The 20,429-nt window shown below is 35.6% G+C and overlaps 1 protein-coding gene across 1 annotated transcript in view; it reads right to left on the reverse strand.

Annotated features, from left to right (window-relative positions):
* The window catches only part of TNMD (tenomodulin), a 156,641-nt gene that overhangs the window by 19,957 nt on the left and 116,255 nt on the right, over positions 1–20,429 (reverse strand). The window contains exon 6 of the mRNA XM_056539352.1: positions 16,518–16,669. Coding sequence (XP_056395327.1) covers positions 16,518–16,669 — 152 coding nt within the window. The remainder of the gene's footprint in view (positions 1–16,517; positions 16,670–20,429) is intronic.

The following is a 20,429-nucleotide window of genomic DNA, read 5'->3' on the forward strand; positions in this document are numbered from 1 at the left end:
TGTTGTGTTTTGCTGCTTCTGGAGGCTGAGACGTAAAATCAAAGTCCTGCGGCGCCGTATACATGAAGGCTGCGGAGCTTTGTGCCGTCTTCACTGTAGATGTGAGGAAAGTCACCGACGGTATACGAGTAAGACGAAAGCAAATGAAGGCTTTGTTATCATCACAAAACTCTATAAGATTAATGAGGAGAAAACCTCTGATAATTCAACAACTTAAAACTTTACCAAAAGATTGTTAGTTAAGGTAGAACATGAACAACCATGATGGTATAACCCCGGAATCTGTATATAGTGATATGGACCATGTTGGTATAACCTGGGTATATACTGTACATAATATATATGTACAGCTGGTATAAGTGTATATATATTGTATATAGTGATATGGACCATGCTGGTATAACCTGGGTATATACTGTATATAATATATATGTACAGCTGGTATAAGTTATATATCTCCTGTATATAGTGATATGGACCATGCTGGTATAACCTGGGTATATACTGTATATAATATATATGTACAGCTGGTATAAGTTATATATCTCCTGTATATAGTGATATGGACCATGCTGGTATAACCTGGGTATATACTGTATATAATTATATATGTACAGCTGGTATAAGTTATATATCTCCTGTATATAGTGATATGGACCATGCTGGTATAACCTGGTATATACTGTATATAATATATATGTACAGCTGGTATAAGTTATATATCTCCTGTATATAGTGATATGGACCATGCTGGTATAACCTGGGTATAGACTGTATATAATGATATATGTACAGCTGGTATAAGTTATATATCTCCTGTATATAGTGATATGGACCATGCTGGTATAACCTGGTATATACTGTATATAATATATATGTACAGCTGGTATAAGTTATATATCTCCTGTATATAGTGATATGGACCATGCTGGTATAACCTGGGTATATACTGTATATAATATATATGTACAGTTGGTATAAGTTATATATCTCCTGTATACAGTGATATGGACCATGCTGGTATAACCTGGGTATATACTCTATATAATATATATGTACAGCTGGTATAAGTTATATATCTCCTGTATATAGTGATATGGGCCATGCTGGTATAACCTGGTATATACTGTGTATAATATATATGTACAGCTGGTATAAGTTATATATCTCCTGTATATAGTGATATGGACCATGCTGGTATAACCTGGTATATACTGTATATAATATATATGTACAGCTGGTATAAGTTATATATCTCCTGTATATAGTGATATGGACCATGCTGGTATAACCTGGGTATATACTGTATATAATATATATGTACAGCTGGTATAAGTTATATATCTCCTGTATATAATGATATGGACCATGCTGGTATAACCTGGTATATACTGTATATAATATATATGTACAGCTGGTATAAGTTATATATATATCTCCTGTATATAGCGATATGGACCATGCTGGTATAACCCGGTATATACTGTATATAATATATATGTACAGCTGGTATAAGTGTATATATACTGTATATAGTGATATGGACCATGCTGGTATAACCTGGTATATACTGTATATAATATATATGTACAGCTGGTATAAGTTATATATCTCTTGTATATACTGATATGGACCATGCTGGTATAACCTGGGTATATACTGTATATAATATATATGTACAGCTGGTATAAGTTTTATATATCCTGTATATAGTGATATGGACCATGCTGGTATAACCTGGTATATACTGTATATAATATATATGTACAGCTGGTATAAGTTATATATCTCCTGTATATAGTGATATGGACTATGCTGGTATAACCTGGGTATAGACTGTATATAATGATATATGTACAGCTGGTATAAGTTATATATCTCCTGTATATAGTGATATGGACCATGCTGGTATAACCTGGTATATACTGTATATAATATATATGTACAGCTGGTATAAGTTATATATCTCCTGTATATAGTGATATGGACCATGCTGGTATAACCTGGGTATATACTGTATATAATATATATGTACAGTTGGTATAAGTTATATATCTCCTGTATACAGTGATATGGACCATGCTGGTATAACCTGGGTATATACTCTATATAATATATATGTACAGCTGGTATAAGTTATATATCTCCTGTATATAGTGATATGGGCCATGCTGGTATAACCTGGTATATACTGTGTATAATATATATGTACAGCTGGTATAAGTTATATATCTCCTGTATATAGTGATATGGACCATGCTGGTATAACCTGGTATATACTGTATATAATATATATGTACAGCTGGTATAAGTTATATATCTCCTGTATATAGTGATATGGACCATGCTGGTATAACCTGGGTATATACTGTATATAATATATATGTACAGCTGGTATAAGTTATATATCTCCTGTATATAATGATATGGACCATGCTGGTATAACCTGGTATATACTGTATATAATATATATGTACAGCTGGTATAAGTTATATATATATCTCCTGTATATAGCGATATGGACCATGCTGGTATAACCCGGTATATACTGTATATAATATATATGTACAGCTGGTATAAGTGTATATATACTGTATATAGTGATATGGACCATGCTGGTATAACCTGGTATATACTGTATATAATATATATGTACAGCTGGTATAAGTTATATATCTCTTGTATATACTGATATGGACCATGCTGGTATAACCTGGGTATATACTGTATATAATATATATGTACAGCTGGTATAAGTTTTATATATCCTGTATATAGTGATATGGACCATGCTGGTATAACCTGGTATATACTGTATATAATATATATGTACAGCTGGTATAAGTTATATAACTCATGTATATAGTGATATGGACCATGCTGGTATAACCTGGGTATATACTGTATATAATATATATGTACAGCTGGTATAAGTTATATATCTCCTGTATATAGTGATATGGACCATGCTGGTGTAACCTGGTATATACTGTATATAATATATATGTACAGCTGGTATAAGTTATATATCTCCTGTATATAGTGATATAGACCATGCTGGTATAACCTGGGTATAAACTGTATATAATATATATGTACAGCTGGTATAAGTTATATATCTCCTGCATATAGTGATTTGGACCATGCTGGTGTAACCTGGTATATACTGTATATAATATATATGCACAGCTGGTATAAGTTATATATCTCCTGTATATAGTGATATGGATCCTGCTGGTATAACCTGGGTATATACTGTATATAATATATATGTACAGCTGGTATAAGTTATATATCTCCTGTATATAGTGATATGGACCATGTTGGTATAACCTGGGTATATACTGTATATAATATATATGTGCAGCTGGTATACGTTTTATATATCCTGTATATAGTGATATGGACCATGCTGGTATAACCTGGTATATACTGTATATAATATATATGTACAGCTGGTATAAGTTATATAACTCATGTATATAGTGATATGGACCATGCTGGTATAACCTGGGTATATACTGTATATAATATATATGTACAGCTGGTATAAGTTATATATCTCCTGTATATAGTGATATGGACCATGCTGGTATAACCTGGTATATACTGTATATAATATATATGTAAAGCTGGTATAAGTTATATATCTCCTGTATATAGTGATATGGACCATGCTGGTATAACCTGGGTATATACTGTATATAATGATATATGTACAGCTGGTATAAGTTATATATCTCCTGTATATAGTGATATGGACCATGTTGGTATAACCTGGGTATATACTGTATATAATATATATGTACAGCTGGTATAAGTTATATATCTCCTGTATATAGTGATATGGACCATGCTGGTATAACCTGGTATATACTGTATATAAATATATATGTACAGCTGGTATAAGTTATATATCTCCTGTATATAGTGATATGGACCATGTTGGTATAACCTGGGTATATACTGTATATAATATATATGTACAGCTGGTATAAGTTATATATACTGTATATAGCGAAATGGATCATGCTGGTATAACCTGGCATATACTGTATATAATATGTATGCACAGCTGGTATAAGTTATATATCTCCTGTATATAGTGATATGGACCATGCTGGTATAACCTGGTATATACTGTATATAATATATGTACAGCTGGTATAAGTTATATATCTCCTGTATATAGTGATATGGGACCATGCTGGTATAACCTGGTATATACTGTATTTAATATATATGTACAGCTGGTATAAGTTATATATTTCCTGTATATAGTGATATGGACCATGTTGGTATAACCTGGGTATATACTGTATATAATATATATGTACAGCTAGTATAAGTTATATATCTCCTGTATATAGTGATATGGACCATGCTGGTATAACCTGGGTATATACTGTATATAATATATATGTACAGCTGGTATAAGTTATATATCTCCTGTATATAGTGATATGGACCATGCTGTATAACCTGGTATATACTGTATATAATATATATATACAGCTGGTATAAGTTATATATCTCCTGTATATAGTGATATGGACCATGCTGGTATAAACCTGGTATATGCTGTATATAATATATATGTACAGCTGGTATAAGTTATGTATCTCCTGTATATAATGATGTGGACCATGCTGGTATAACCTGGGTATATACTGTATATAATGATATATGTACAGCTGGTATAAGTTATATATCTCCTGTATATAGTGATATGGACCATGTTGGTATAACCTGGGTATATACTGTATATAATATATATGTACAGCTGGTATAAGTTATATATCTCCTGTATATAGTGATATGGACCATGCTGGTATAACCTGGTATATACTGTATATAAATATATATGTACAGCTGGTATAAGTTATATATCTCCTGTATATAGTGATATGGACCATGTTGGTATAACCTGGGTATATACTGTATATTAATATATATGTACAGCTGGTATAAGTTATATATATCCTGTATATAGCGAAATGGATCATGCTGGTATAACCTGGCATATACTGTATATAATATATATGCACAGCTGGTATAAGTTATATATCTCCTGTATATAGTGATATGGACCATGCTGGTATAACCTGGTATATACTGTATATAATATATGTACAGCTGGTATAAGTTATATATCTCCTGTATATAGTGATATTGGACCATGCTGGTATAACCTGGTATATACTGTATTTAATATATATGTACAGCTGGTATAAGTTATATATTTCCTGTATATAGTGATATGGACCATGTTGGTATAACCTGGGTATATACTGTATATAATATATATGTACAGCTAGTATAAGTTATATATCTCCTGTATATAGTGATATGGACCATGCTGGTATAACCTGGGTATATACTGTATATAATATATGTACAGGCTGGTATAAGGTTATATATCTCCTGTATATAGTGATATGGACCATGCTGGTATAGACCTGGGTATATACTGTATATAATTATATATGTACAGCTGGTATAAGTTATATATCTCCTGTATATAGTGATATGGACCATGCTGGTATAACCTGGTATATACTGTATATAATATATATGTACATCTGGTATAAGTTATATATCTCCTGTATATAGTGATATGGACCATGCTGGTATAACCTGGGTATATACTGTATATAATATATATGTACAGCTGGTATAAGTTATATATCTCCTGTATATAGTGATATGGACCATGCTGGTATAACCTGGGTATATACTGTATATAATATATATGTACAGCTGGTATAAGTGTATATATACTGTATATAGTGATATGGACCATGCTGGTATAACCTGGGTATATACTGTATATAATAATATTATGTACAGCTGGTATAAGTTATATATCTCCTGTATATAGTGATATGGACCATGCTGGTATAACCTGGGTATATACTGTATATAATATATATGTACAGCTGGTATAAGTTATATATCTCCTGTATATAGTGATATGGATCCTGCTGGTATAACCTGGGTATATACTGTATATAATATATATGTACAGCTGGTATAAAGTTATATATCTCCTGTATATAGTGATATGGACCATGTTGGTATAACCTGGGTATATACTGTATATAATATATATGTGCAGCTGGTATACGTTTTATATATCCTGTATATAGTGATATGGACCATGCTGGTATAACCTGGTATATACTGTATATAATATATATGGTACAGCTGGTATAAGTTATATAACTCATGTATATAGTGATATGGGACCATGCTGGTATAACCTGGGTATATACTGTATATAATATATATGTACAGCTGGTATAAGTTATATATCTCCTGTATATAGTGATATGGACCATGCTGGTATAACCTGGTATATACTGTATATAATATATATGTAAAGCTGGTATACGTTTTATATATCCTGTATATAGTGATATGGACCATGCTGGTATAACCTGGTATATACTGTATATAATATATATGTACAGCTGGTATAAGTTATATAACTCATGTATATAGTGATATGGACCATGCTGGTATAACCTGGGTATATACTGTATATAATATATATGTACAGCTGGTATAAGTTATATATCTCCTGTATATAGTGATATGGACCATGCTGTATAACCTGGGTATATACTGTATATAATATATATGTAAAGCTGGTATAAGTTATATATCTCCTGTATATAGTGATATGGACCATGCTGTATAACCTGGGTATATACTGTATATAATGATATATGTACAGCTGGTATAAGTTATATATCTCCTGTATATAGTGATATGGACCATGTTGGTATAACCTGGGTATATACTGTATATAATATATATGTACAAGCTGGTATAGAGTTATATATCTCCTGTATATAGTGATATGGACCATGCTGGTATAACCTGGTATATACTGTATATAAATATATATGTACAGCTGGTATAAGTTATATATCTCCTGTATATAGTGATATGGACCATGTTGGTATAACCTGGGTATATACTGTATATAATATATATGTACAGCTGGTATAAGTTATATATACTGTATATAGCGAAATGGATCATGCTGGTATAGACCTGGCATATACTGTATATAATATGTATGCACAGCTGGTATAAGTTATATATCTCCTGTATATAGTGATATGGACCATGCTGGTATAACCTGGTATATACTGTATATAATATATGTACAGCTGGTATAAGTTATATATCTCCTGTATATAGTGATATGGACCATGCTGGTATAACCTGGTATATACTGTATTTAATATATATGTACAGCTGGTATAAGTTATATATTTCCTGTATATAGTGATATGGACCATGTTGGTATAACCTGGTATATACTGTATATAATATATATGTACAGCTAGTATAAGTTATATATCTCCTGTATATAGTGATATGGACCATGCTGGTATAACCTGGGTATATACTGTATATAATATATATGTACAGCTGGTATAAGTTATATATCTCCTGTATATAGTGATATGGACCATGCTGGTATAACCCTGGTATATACTGTATATAATATATATATACAGCTGGTATAAGTTATATATCTCCTGTATATAGTGATATGGACCATGCTGGTATAACCTGGTATATGCTGTATATAATATATATGTACAGCTGGTATAAGTTATGTATCTCCTGTATATAATGATGTGGACCATGCTGGTATAACCTGGGTATATACTGTATATAATGATATATGTACAGCTGGTATAAGTTTATATATCTCCTGTATATAGTGATATGGACCATGTTGGTATAACCTGGGTATATACTGTATATAATATATATGTACAGCTGGTATAAGTTATATATCTCCTGTATATAGTGATATGGACCATGCTGGTATAACCTGGTATATACTGTATATAAATATATATGTACAGCTGGTATAAGTTATATATCTCCTGTATATAGTGATATGGACCATGTTGGTATAACCTGGGTATATACTGTATATAATATATATGTACAGCTGGTATAAGTTATATATATCCTGTATATAGCGAAATGGATCATGCTGGTATAACCTGGCATATACTGTATATAATATATATGCACAGCTGGTATAAGTTATATATCTCCTGTATATAGTGATATGGACCATGCTGGTATAACCTGGTATATACTGTATATAATATATGTACAGGCTGGTATAAGTTATATATCTCCTGTATATAGTGATATGGACCATGCTGGTATAACCTGGTATATACTGTATTTAATATATATGTACAGCTGGGTATAAGTTATATATTTCCTGTATATAGTGATATGGACCCATGTTGGTATAACCTGGGTATATACTGTATATAATATATATGTACAGCTAGTATAAGTTATATATCTCCTGTATATAGTGATATGGACCATGCTGGTATAACCTGGGTATATACTGTATATAATATATGTACAGCTGGTATAAGTTATATATCTCCTGTATATAGTGATATGGACCATGCTGGTATAACCTGGGTATATACTGTATATAATTATATATGTACAGCTGGTATAAGTTATATATCTCCTGTATATAGTGATATGGACCATGCTGGTATAACCTGGTATATTACTGTATATAATATATATGTACATCTGGTATAAGTTATATATCTCCTGTATATAGTGATATGGACCATGCTGGTATAACCTGGGTATATACTGTATATAATATATATGTACAGCTGGTATAAGTTATATATCTCCTGTATATAGTGATATGGACCATGCTGGTATAACCTGGGTATATACTGTATATAATATATATGTACAGCTGGTATAAGTGTATATTACTGTATATAGTGATATGGACCATGCTGGTATAACCTGGGTATATACTGTATATAATATATATGTACAGCTGGTATAAGTTATATATCTCCTGTATATAGTGATATGGACCATGCTGGTATAACCTGGGTATATACTGTATATAATATATATGTACAGCTGGTATAAGTTATATATCTCCTGTATATAGTGATATGGATCCCTGCTGGTATAACCTGGGTATATAACTGTATATAATATATATGTACAGCTGGTATAAGTTATATATCTCCTGTATATAGTGATATGGACCATGTTGGTATAACCTGGGTATATACTGGATATAATATATATGTGACAGCTGGTATACGTTATATATATCCTGTATATAGTGATATGGACCATGCTGGTTATTAGACCTGGTATATACTGTATATAATTATATATGTACAGCTGGTATAAGTTATATATCTCCTGTATATAGTGATATGGACCCATGCTGGTGATACCTGGGTATATACTGGATATAATATATATGTAAAGCTGGTATAGAGTTATATATCTCCTGGTATATAGTGAGTATGGACCATGCTGGTAGTAACCTGGGTAGAGTACTGTATATATAATGATAGATGGTACATGCTGGACCATGCTGGTATAACCTGGGTATATACTGTATATAATGATATATGTACAGCTGGTATAAGTTATATATCTCCTGTATATAGTGATATGGACCATGTTGGTATAACCTGGGTATATACTGTATATAATATATATGTACAGCTGGTATAAGTTATATATCTCCTGTATATAGTGATATGGACCATGCTGGTATAACCTGGTATATACTGTATATAAATATATATGTACAGCTGGTATAAGTTATATATCTCCTGTATATAGTGATATGGACCATGTTGGTATAACCTGGGTATATACTGTATATAATATATATGTACAGCTGGTATAAGTTATATATACTGTATATAGCGAAATGGATCATGCTGGTATAACCTGGCATATACTGTATATAATATGTATGCACAGCTGGTATAAGTTATATATCTCCTGTATATAGTGATATGGACCATGCTGGTATAACCTGGTATATACTGTATATAATATATGTACAGCTGGTATAAGTTATATATCTCCTGTATATAGTGATATGGACCATGCTGGTATAACCTGGTATATACTGTATTTAATATATATGTACAGCTGGTATAAGTTATATATTTCCTGTATATAGTGATATGGACCATGTTGGTATAACCTGGGTATATACTGTATATAATATATATGTACAGCTAGTATAAGTTATATATCTCCTGTATATAGTGATATGGACCATGCTGGTATAACCTGGGTATATACTGTATATAATATATATGTACAGCTGGTATAAGTTATATATCTCCTGTATATAGTGATATGGACCATGCTGGTATAACCTGGTATATACTGTATATAATATATATATACAGCTGGTATAAGTTATATATCTCCTGTATATAGTGATATGGACCATGCTGGTATAACCTGGTATATGCTGTATATAATATATATGTACAGCTGGTTATATATAAGTTATGTATCTCCTGTATATAATGATGTGGACCATGCTGGTATAACCTGGGTATATACTGTATATAATGATATATGTACAGCTGGTATAAGTTATATATCTCCTGTATATAGTGATATGGACCATGTTGGTATAACCTGGGTATATACTGTATATAATATATATGTACAGCTGGTATAAGTTATATATCTCCTGTATATAGTGATATGGACCATGCTGGTATAACCTGGTATATACTGTATATAAATATATATGTACAGCTGGTATAAGTTATATATCTCCTGTATATAGTGATATGGACCATGTTGGTATAACCTGGGTATATACTGTATATAATATATATGTACAGCTGGTATAAGTTATATATATCCTGTATATAGCGAAATGGATCATGCTGGTATAACCTGGCATATACTGTATATAATATATATGCACAGCTGGTATAAGTTATATATCTCCTGTATATAGTGATATGGACCATGCTGGTATAACCTGGTATATACTGTATATAATATATGTACAGCTGGTATAAGTTATATATCTCCTGTATATAGTGATATGGACCATGCTGGTATAACCTGGTATATACTGTATTTAATATATATGTACAGCTGGTATAAGTTATATATTTCCTGTATATAGTGATATGGACCATGTTGGTATAACCTGGGTATATACTGTATATAATATATATGTACAGCTAGTATAAGTTATATATCTCCTGTATATAGTGATATGGACCATGCTGGTATAACCTGGGTATATACTGTATATAATATATGTACAGCTGGTATAAGTTATATATCTCCTGTATATAGTGATATGGACCATGCTGGTATAACCTGGGTATATACTGTATATAATATATATGTACAGCTGGTATAAGTTATATATCTCCTGTATATAGTGATATGGACCATGCTGGTATAACCTGGGTATATACAGTATATAATTATATATGTACAGCTGGTATAAGTTATATATCTCCTGTATATAGTGATATGGACCATGCTGGTATAACCTGGTATATACTGTATATAATATATATGTACATCTGGTATAAGTTATATATCTCCTGTATATAGTGATATGGACCATGCTGGTATAACCTGGGTATATACTGTATATAATATATATGTACAGCTGGTATAAGTTATATATCTCCTGTATATAGTGATATGGACCATGCTGGTATAACCTGGTATATACTGTATATAATATATATGTACAGCTGGTATAAGTTATATATCTCCTGTATATAGTGATATGGACCATGCTGGTATAACCTGGGTATATACTGTATATAATATATATGTACAGCTGGTATAAGTGTATATATACTGTATATAGTGATATGGACCATGCTGGTATAACCTGGGTATATACTGTATATAATATATATGTACAGCTGGTATAAGTTATATATCTCCTGTATATAGTGATATGGACCATGCTGGTATAACCTGGGTATATACTGTATATAATATATATGTACAGCTGGTATAAGTTATATATCTCCTGTATATAGTGATATGGACCATGTTGGTATAACCTGGGTATATACTGTATATAATATATATGTACAGCTGGTATAAGTTATATATCTCCTGTATATAGTGATATGGACCATGCTGGTATAACCTGGTATATACTGTATATAATATATATTTACAGCTGGTATAAGTTATATATCTCCTGTATATAGTGATATGGACCATGCTGGTATAACCTGGTATATACTGTATATAATATATATGTACAGCTGGTATAAGTTATATATCTCCTGTATATAGTGATATGGACCATGCTGGTATAACCTGGTATATACTGTATATAATATAAATGCACATCTGGTATAAGTTATATATCTCCTGTATATAGTGATATGGACCATACAGGTATAACCTGGGTATATACTGTATATAATATATGTGTATAGCTGGTATAAGTTATATATCTCCTGTATATAGTGATATGGATCATGTTGTTGTGACTGGGTCACCCTTCTCCCATGAGTCGGGATCCTGTCGGGCGTCTCGGTCAGGTTTGGGGTGATGTTTCTCAGTATATATAACTTTCCTAACATCTGTCGGGACATTGATCAGTAAATTGGCGCCAAGTCGCAGGTATGATATAAGCCGCCGCGGTGTCTCCATGTGTCCTGTTTATAATGAATATTGATGACCCATCTGCCGTGCACGGTTGTTGCTTGATGTACGGCACCGAGCAGCGAATAAAAGATGAGCGCAGGACTTTATTATCATTCCGTTTTTTGTCTATAACTTTCCCTTTTTAACACCTTGTGTTTTATCTAGTAAAGACATAAAGGGCTGATCAAAGTGCGAGCGGAGACAGTTACTTGTCGCTACATTAAAGCGCTTCACTTTGTCGCGTATCCTTTACAGTCTGGATACATCAAGTCATTATCCGCCTTCTCCCTATTTAATCCATTTACAGGACGCCATTATTCCCCTAATTATCCGGGGTGGAAATCAGTCCTGTTTGCATTTTTCCTAGAAGTTCTGACTCCAAAGGCGGCTCAGATCTCCTCCATAAGACTATTAGGGGAGACGCTCTCATTATTTACATTGATGATCTGAGGACGTCTGCTGCGCACAGCTGCACCGGCGCACCAGGACCTCCCTACAGAACAGCAGAGCCGAGTACTGAATGTGTCCGAACATATGTGACATTTATATAGAGTGCAAGGAATCCGGACTGTGCGGAGCAATAATGTAATGTACAAGACTGTCTGCAGCAAGATGTGGGCGTAATGGGCACCGTCAGATTACAAAAAAACTTCATATATTGTTCAGCTTTGGCAAAACATTAACCTTTCTAATGTACTTCATAAGAAAAATGTATTTCCTTTTTATAGAAATCATGGCTTTCTAAATAGACCACTAGGGGTCCCCATTCTATCCCGGACATAATCTTTTACGGATGCAGCAGCATCTTTGTCCCAGCTAAAGCACAAGCAGGGACAAAGTCCAGGAAGTGAGGGCGGGGCTAGCACTCCTCTGTGCTCACTCCTGTCCTATCAGACTGCAGCATGAAAACTGAGAGGAAGGGGTTACAGAGCAGCCTGCAGTGATTGAATGAAGACACCCAGCACAGCACAGCACATCCAGGGAGGAAGATGAGTCATGCAGAGTTAGGACACGTCCCCTCCAGAACACAGGATGACAAACCAAGTGAGCAACAAACAAAGTATTTGTGAAAGAAATATAGGTGCTAGACACAAAAACTATATCTAACAATTTTGTTGTGGGCTATGACAAGTACTCTAAAGCAAGATCTATCTATCTATTTATCTATCTCTCTCATATCTATCTATCTCATATCTATCATCCATCTATCTATCTCATATCTATCTTATATCTACCTATCTATCTCATATCGACCTATCTATCTCATATCTACCTATCTATCTCATATCTATCTATCTCATATCTATCTATCTCACATCTATCATCTATCTATCTATCTCATATCTATCTCTCATATCTATCTATCTATCTATCTATCTATCTCGTATCTATCTATTTGTTATCTATCTATCTATCTATCTATCTATCTCATATCTATCTCTCATATCTATCTCTCATATCTAGCAACAGAAGAATACAGCAGCACACTGCCAGCACAAGGATATAGGTGAAACATGAACATGCAGATAAAACATGGAGACTATACAGCTATGGTGTAATAGATGCAAATGTGAAACTATGAAATAGTGAGGCACTTAGCTCGCAAATTTGTCTCCGCCGGCGGTCAAATAGCTTGGACCGTCCCACCGCGATAAGGTGGCCTCATTGGGACGGACCCTACACTGTGAATATGCCTCTGTGTGAACAGTTCAGTAAGCACAGCAGGATCAGGAACATCCAAGACACCTTATATACACCTGATAGAGGTGGGTGGGGTGCAAGGCCAACATGGAGGTAGCCACTCCCCCGTATGTGCAATACAGACAAAGAATAAGTCAGCCAGCACTTTAGTTGATACCAAAGCTCTCCATGTTTTATCTGCATATTCATGTTTCACCTATATCCTTGTGCCAGCAGTGTGCTGCTGTATTCTTCTGTTGCTGTATATCTAGCCTAGTAGCGTGCACCTGTAGGCCAGGTCCATATAATAGTTTGGTATCAACTAAAGTGCTGGCTGACTTATTCTTTGTCTGTATTGCACATACGGGGGAGTGGCTACCTCCATGTTGGCCTTGCACCCCACCCACCTCTATCAGATGTATATAAGGTGTCTTGGATGTTCCAGATCCTGCCATGCTTACTGAACTGTTTACACAGAGGCATATTCACAGTGTAGGGTCCGTCCCAGGAGGCTACCTTATCGCGGTGGGACGGTCCAAGCTATTTGACCGCCGGCGGAGACAAATTTGCGAGCTAAGTGCCTCACTATTTCATAGTTTCACATTTGCATCTATTACACCATAGCTGTATAGCTCTCCATGTTTTATCTGCATGTTCATGTTTCACCTATATCCTTGTGCTGGCAGTGTGCTGCTGTATTCTTCTGTTGCTGTATATCTAGCCTAGTAGCGTGCACCTGTAGGCCAGGTCCATATAATAGTTTGGTATCAACTAAAGTGCTGGCTGACTAATTCTTTGTCTGTATTGCACATACGGGGGAGTGGCTACCTCCATGTTGGCCTTGCACCCCACCCACCTCTATCAGGTGTATATAAGGTGTCTTGGATGTTCCAGATCCTGCCATGCTTACTGAACTGTTTACACAGAGGCATATTCACAGTGTAGGGTCCGTCCCAGGAGGCTACCTTATCGCGGTGGGATGGTCCAAGCTATTTGACCGCCGGCGGAGACAAATTTGCGAGCTAAGTGCCTCACTATTTCATAGTTTCCCATTTGCATCTATTACACCATAGCTGTATAGTCTCCATGTTTTATCTGCATATTCATGTTTCACCTATATCCTTGTGCTGGCAGTGTGCTGCTGTATTCTCCTGTTGCTGTATATCTATCTATCTATCTATCTCATATCTATCTATCGATCTCATATCTATCTATCTCATATCTATCTATCTATCTCATATCTATCTATCTCATATCTATCTATCTCATATCTATCTATCTATCTCATATCTATCTATCTATCTCATATCTATCTCATATCTATCTATCTATCTATCTATCTATCTGTTTCATATCTATCTGTCTCATATCTATCTATCTATCTATCTATCTCATATCTATCTATCTATCTCATATCTATCTATCTATCTCATATCTATCTATCTCATATCTATCTATCTCATATCTATCTATCTCATATCTATCTATCTATCTATCTATCTATCTATCTGTTTCATATCTATCTGTCTCATATCTATCTATCTATCTATCTATCTCATATCTATCTATCTATCTCATATCTATCTATCTATCTATCTCATATCTATCTATCTCATATCTATCTATCTATCTATCTATCTCATATCTATCTATCTATCTATCTCATATCTATCTATCTATCTCATATCTATCTATCTCATATCTATCTATCTATCTCATATCTATCTATCTATCTCATATCTATCTATCTCATATCTATCTATCTCATATCTATCTATCTATCTATCTCATATCTATCTATCTATCTCATATCTATCTATATCTCATATCTATCTATCTATCTATCTATCTGTCTCATATCTATCTATCTATCTATCTATCTATCTGTCTCATATCTATCTATGTAATCCTCGTTGACATGTACAATAGTCAATAATAGATAACGTACCAATTTTAACCAAATATCACAGATTCTCTAAGTTAGCAGGATCGGTCACTTTAAAGTAAACTTTGTGCAGTCAGGTTCGGGTGGTCGGGGGTGGAGGAGACTTGCGTAATTTTGTGCGACTTTTCAAATGTCCCATATGATAAATTTGGCACCAATATATACACCAGTGAATCCACGCCCACTTTGTGCACTAGACACGCCCTCTATCATGTGCACCTGCAGAAGGTCCCATAATAAATATCTCCCTTGGCCATTTGTTCTATGTTTCCAGGCGCACGTGGATAAGTAAATGCCCCCATAATGCTTTGTAGATGATCAGCGGACCCTCCCTGCAGGCGGATACTCCTCCCTTTACACCATATATATCACTTACATAGTCATTGACCGGCAGGTCCTCCTCGGTCAGAGATCTGGACTCGCGCTTCCCGTTCTGCTTCTCAGATCTTTCATCTTGAGGGAGAAGTAATTTTTCTTGTGCGGACGACTTCTCATTTTCTCCATCATCAAAATCTTGAAATTCAGGAACTAGAAAGGAAAGAAGAAGAAATACAGACAAAAAAGAGCGAAAAACCCATGGAAATAGAAATCCCTGAATCTCTGAAGTTATGTGCAGACATATCTGCCCCTGGGAAAGCTGAATGACTGCAGCAGCAAGGTATATAGGGCCGTCACTATGGGGCCCAGAGATTACAGGGACAAAAGATTACAGGGACCAGAGGTTACAGGGACCAGAGGTTTTAGGGCCCAGAGATTACAGGGACCAGAGATTACAGGGACCAGAGGTTTTAGGGACCAGAGGTTATGGGGCCCGAGGTTATAGGACTGATGTAGGGCCCAGAGGTTTTGGGGCCAGGGTTGCGTGACATCACAGGATACACATATGCGGGGGGGGGGGGGGGATTTTTTTTTCCTATTCTGACCCCTATAATTTCTTTTTGATTTCTCCATATACGGCCTGTATGAGGGTCATTTTTTGTGCCGGTTTTAACAGAACCATTTTTGTTTTGATGTGACTTTTTGATAATTTTTGTTAATTTTTTTAATTAAATTTGGGAGTTGCAGTTTGTTACTAACTACAACTCCCAACATGCCATGATACAGCCTGTGGCTCAGCAGCTGCCCAAACGAAAACTACAACTCCCAGCATGTAGGACTATATAGTAGTATATAGTATAGGTCAGTGTTTACCAACAGAGGTGCCTCCAGCTGTTGCAAAACTACAATGCCCAGCACGTTGGACTATATAGTAGTATTATAGAATAGAGCAGTGTTTACCAACCAGGTGTGCCTCCAGCTGTTGCAAAACTACAACTCCCAGCATGTTCGACTATATAGTAGTATTATAGAATAGAGCAGTGTTTACCAACCAGGTGTGCCTCCAGCTGTTGCAAAACTACAACTCCCAGCATGTTCGACTATATAGTAGTATTATAGAATAGAGCAGTGTTTACCAACCAGGTGTGCCTCCAGCTGTTGCAAAACTACAACTCCCAGCATGTTCGACTATATAGTAGTATTATAGAATAGAGCAGTGTTTACCAACCAGGTGTGCCTCCAGCTGTTGCAAAACTACAACTCCCAGCATGTTGGACTTTATAGTAGTATATAGAATAGGTCAGTGTTTACCAACCAGGGGTGCCTCCAGCTGTTGCAAAACTACAATGCCCAGCATGCCCGGACAGCCGTTGGCTGTCCGGGCATGCTGGGAGTTGTAGTTTTGCAACAGCTGGAGGCGCTCTGGTTGGGAAACACTGGTATAGATAATGGTGCAACATTCCCGGAGATGAAGGATTGCTTGAATAAATAATAAATAGCAGCCGTTGCATAGCCGGTATTTTTAATATAAAAATACCGTCAGGACGGCCAAAATACCCTCTATGTGGGTAAAATACCGGCCAGGTGGCGACCCTATATGGGACCCAGAGGTTATGGAACCCAGAGGTCACGCCCCCTCCCATAGACTTGCGGGGCATGACATCATGAGGGGCAGTCTGAAAAAAGGGAATGACAGCGCTCCGTGGTGTGATAAAAGAGGATTACTTGAATAAGAAAAGCTATAAACCACATACACCACATACTGTAACCACACACACCACATACTGTAACCACACACACCACATACTGTAACCACACACACCACATACTGTAACCACATACACCACATACTGTAACCACATACACCACATACTGTAACCACATACACCACATACTGTAACCACATACACCACATACTGTAACCACATACACCACATACTGTAACCACATACACCACATACTGTAACCACATACACCACATACTGTAACCACATACACCACATACTGTAACCACATACACCACATACTGTAACCACATACACCACATACTGTAACCACACACACCACATACTGTAACCACATACACCACATACTGTAACCACACACACCACATACTGTAACCACATACACCACATACTGTAACCACATACACCACATACTGTAACCACATACACCACATACTGTAACCACATACACCACATACTGTAACCACATACACCACATACTGTAACCACATACACCACATACTGTAACCACATACACACACCACATACTGTAACCACACACACCACATACTGTAACCACATACACCACATACTGTAACCACATACACCACATACTGTAACCACACACACCACATACTGTAACCACATACACCACATACTGTAACCACACACACCACATACTGTAACCACATACACCACATACTGTAACCACACACACCACATACTGTAACCACATACACCACATACTGTAACCACATACACCACATACTGTAACCACATACACCACATACTGTAACCACACACACCACATACTGTAACCACATACACCACATACTGTAACCACACACACCACATACTGTAACCACATACACCACATACTGTAACCACATACACCACATACTGTAACCACATACACCACATACTGTAACCACATACACCACATACTGTAACCACATACACCACATACTGTAACCACATCACACCACATACTGTAACCACATACACCACATACTGTAACCACATACACCACATACTGTAACCACATACACCACATACTGTAACCACATACACCACATACTGTAACCACATACACCACATACTGTAACCACATACACCACATACTGTAACCACATACACCACATACTGTAACCACATACACCACATACTGTAACCACATACACCACATACTGTAACCACATACACCACATACTGTAACCACATCACACCACATACTGTAACCACATACACCACATACTGTAACCACATACACCACATACTGTAACCACACACACCACATACTGTAACCACATACACCACATACTGTAACCACATACACCACATACTGTAACCACACACACCACATACTGTAACCACACACACCACATACTGTAACCACACACACCACATACTGTAACCACATACACCACATACTGTAACCACATACACCACATACTGTAACCACACACACCACATACTGTAACCACACACACCACATACTGTAACCACACTACACCACATACTGTAACCACACTACACCACATACTGTAACCACATACACCACATACTGTAACCACATACACCACATACTGTAACCACACACACCACATACTGTAACCACATACACCACATACTGTAACCACATACACCACATACTGTAACCACATACACCACATACTGTAACCACACACACCACATACTGTAACCACACACACCACATACTGTAACCACACACACCACATACTGTAACCACATACACCACATACTGTAACCACATACACCACATACTGTAACCACACACACCACATACTGTAACCACATACACCACATACTGTAACCACACACAACCACATACTGTAACCACACACACCACATACTGTAACCACATACACCACATACTGTAACCACATACCACCACATACTGTAACCACATACACCACATACTGTAACCACACACACCACATACTGTAACCACACACACCACATACTGTAACCACACACACCACATACTGTAACCACATACACCACATACTGTAACCACACACACCACATACTGTAACCACATACACCACATACTGTAACCACATACACCACATACTGTAACCACATACACCACATACTGTAACCACACACACCACATACTGTAACCACACACACCACATACTGTAACCACACACACCACATACTGTAACCACATACACCACATACTGTAACCACACACACCACATACTGTAACCACATACACCAAC

Source organism: Hyla sarda, chromosome 9, assembly GCF_029499605.1.
Source record: "Hyla sarda isolate aHylSar1 chromosome 9, aHylSar1.hap1, whole genome shotgun sequence".
NCBI lineage: Eukaryota > Metazoa > Chordata > Amphibia > Anura > Hylidae > Hyla > Hyla sarda.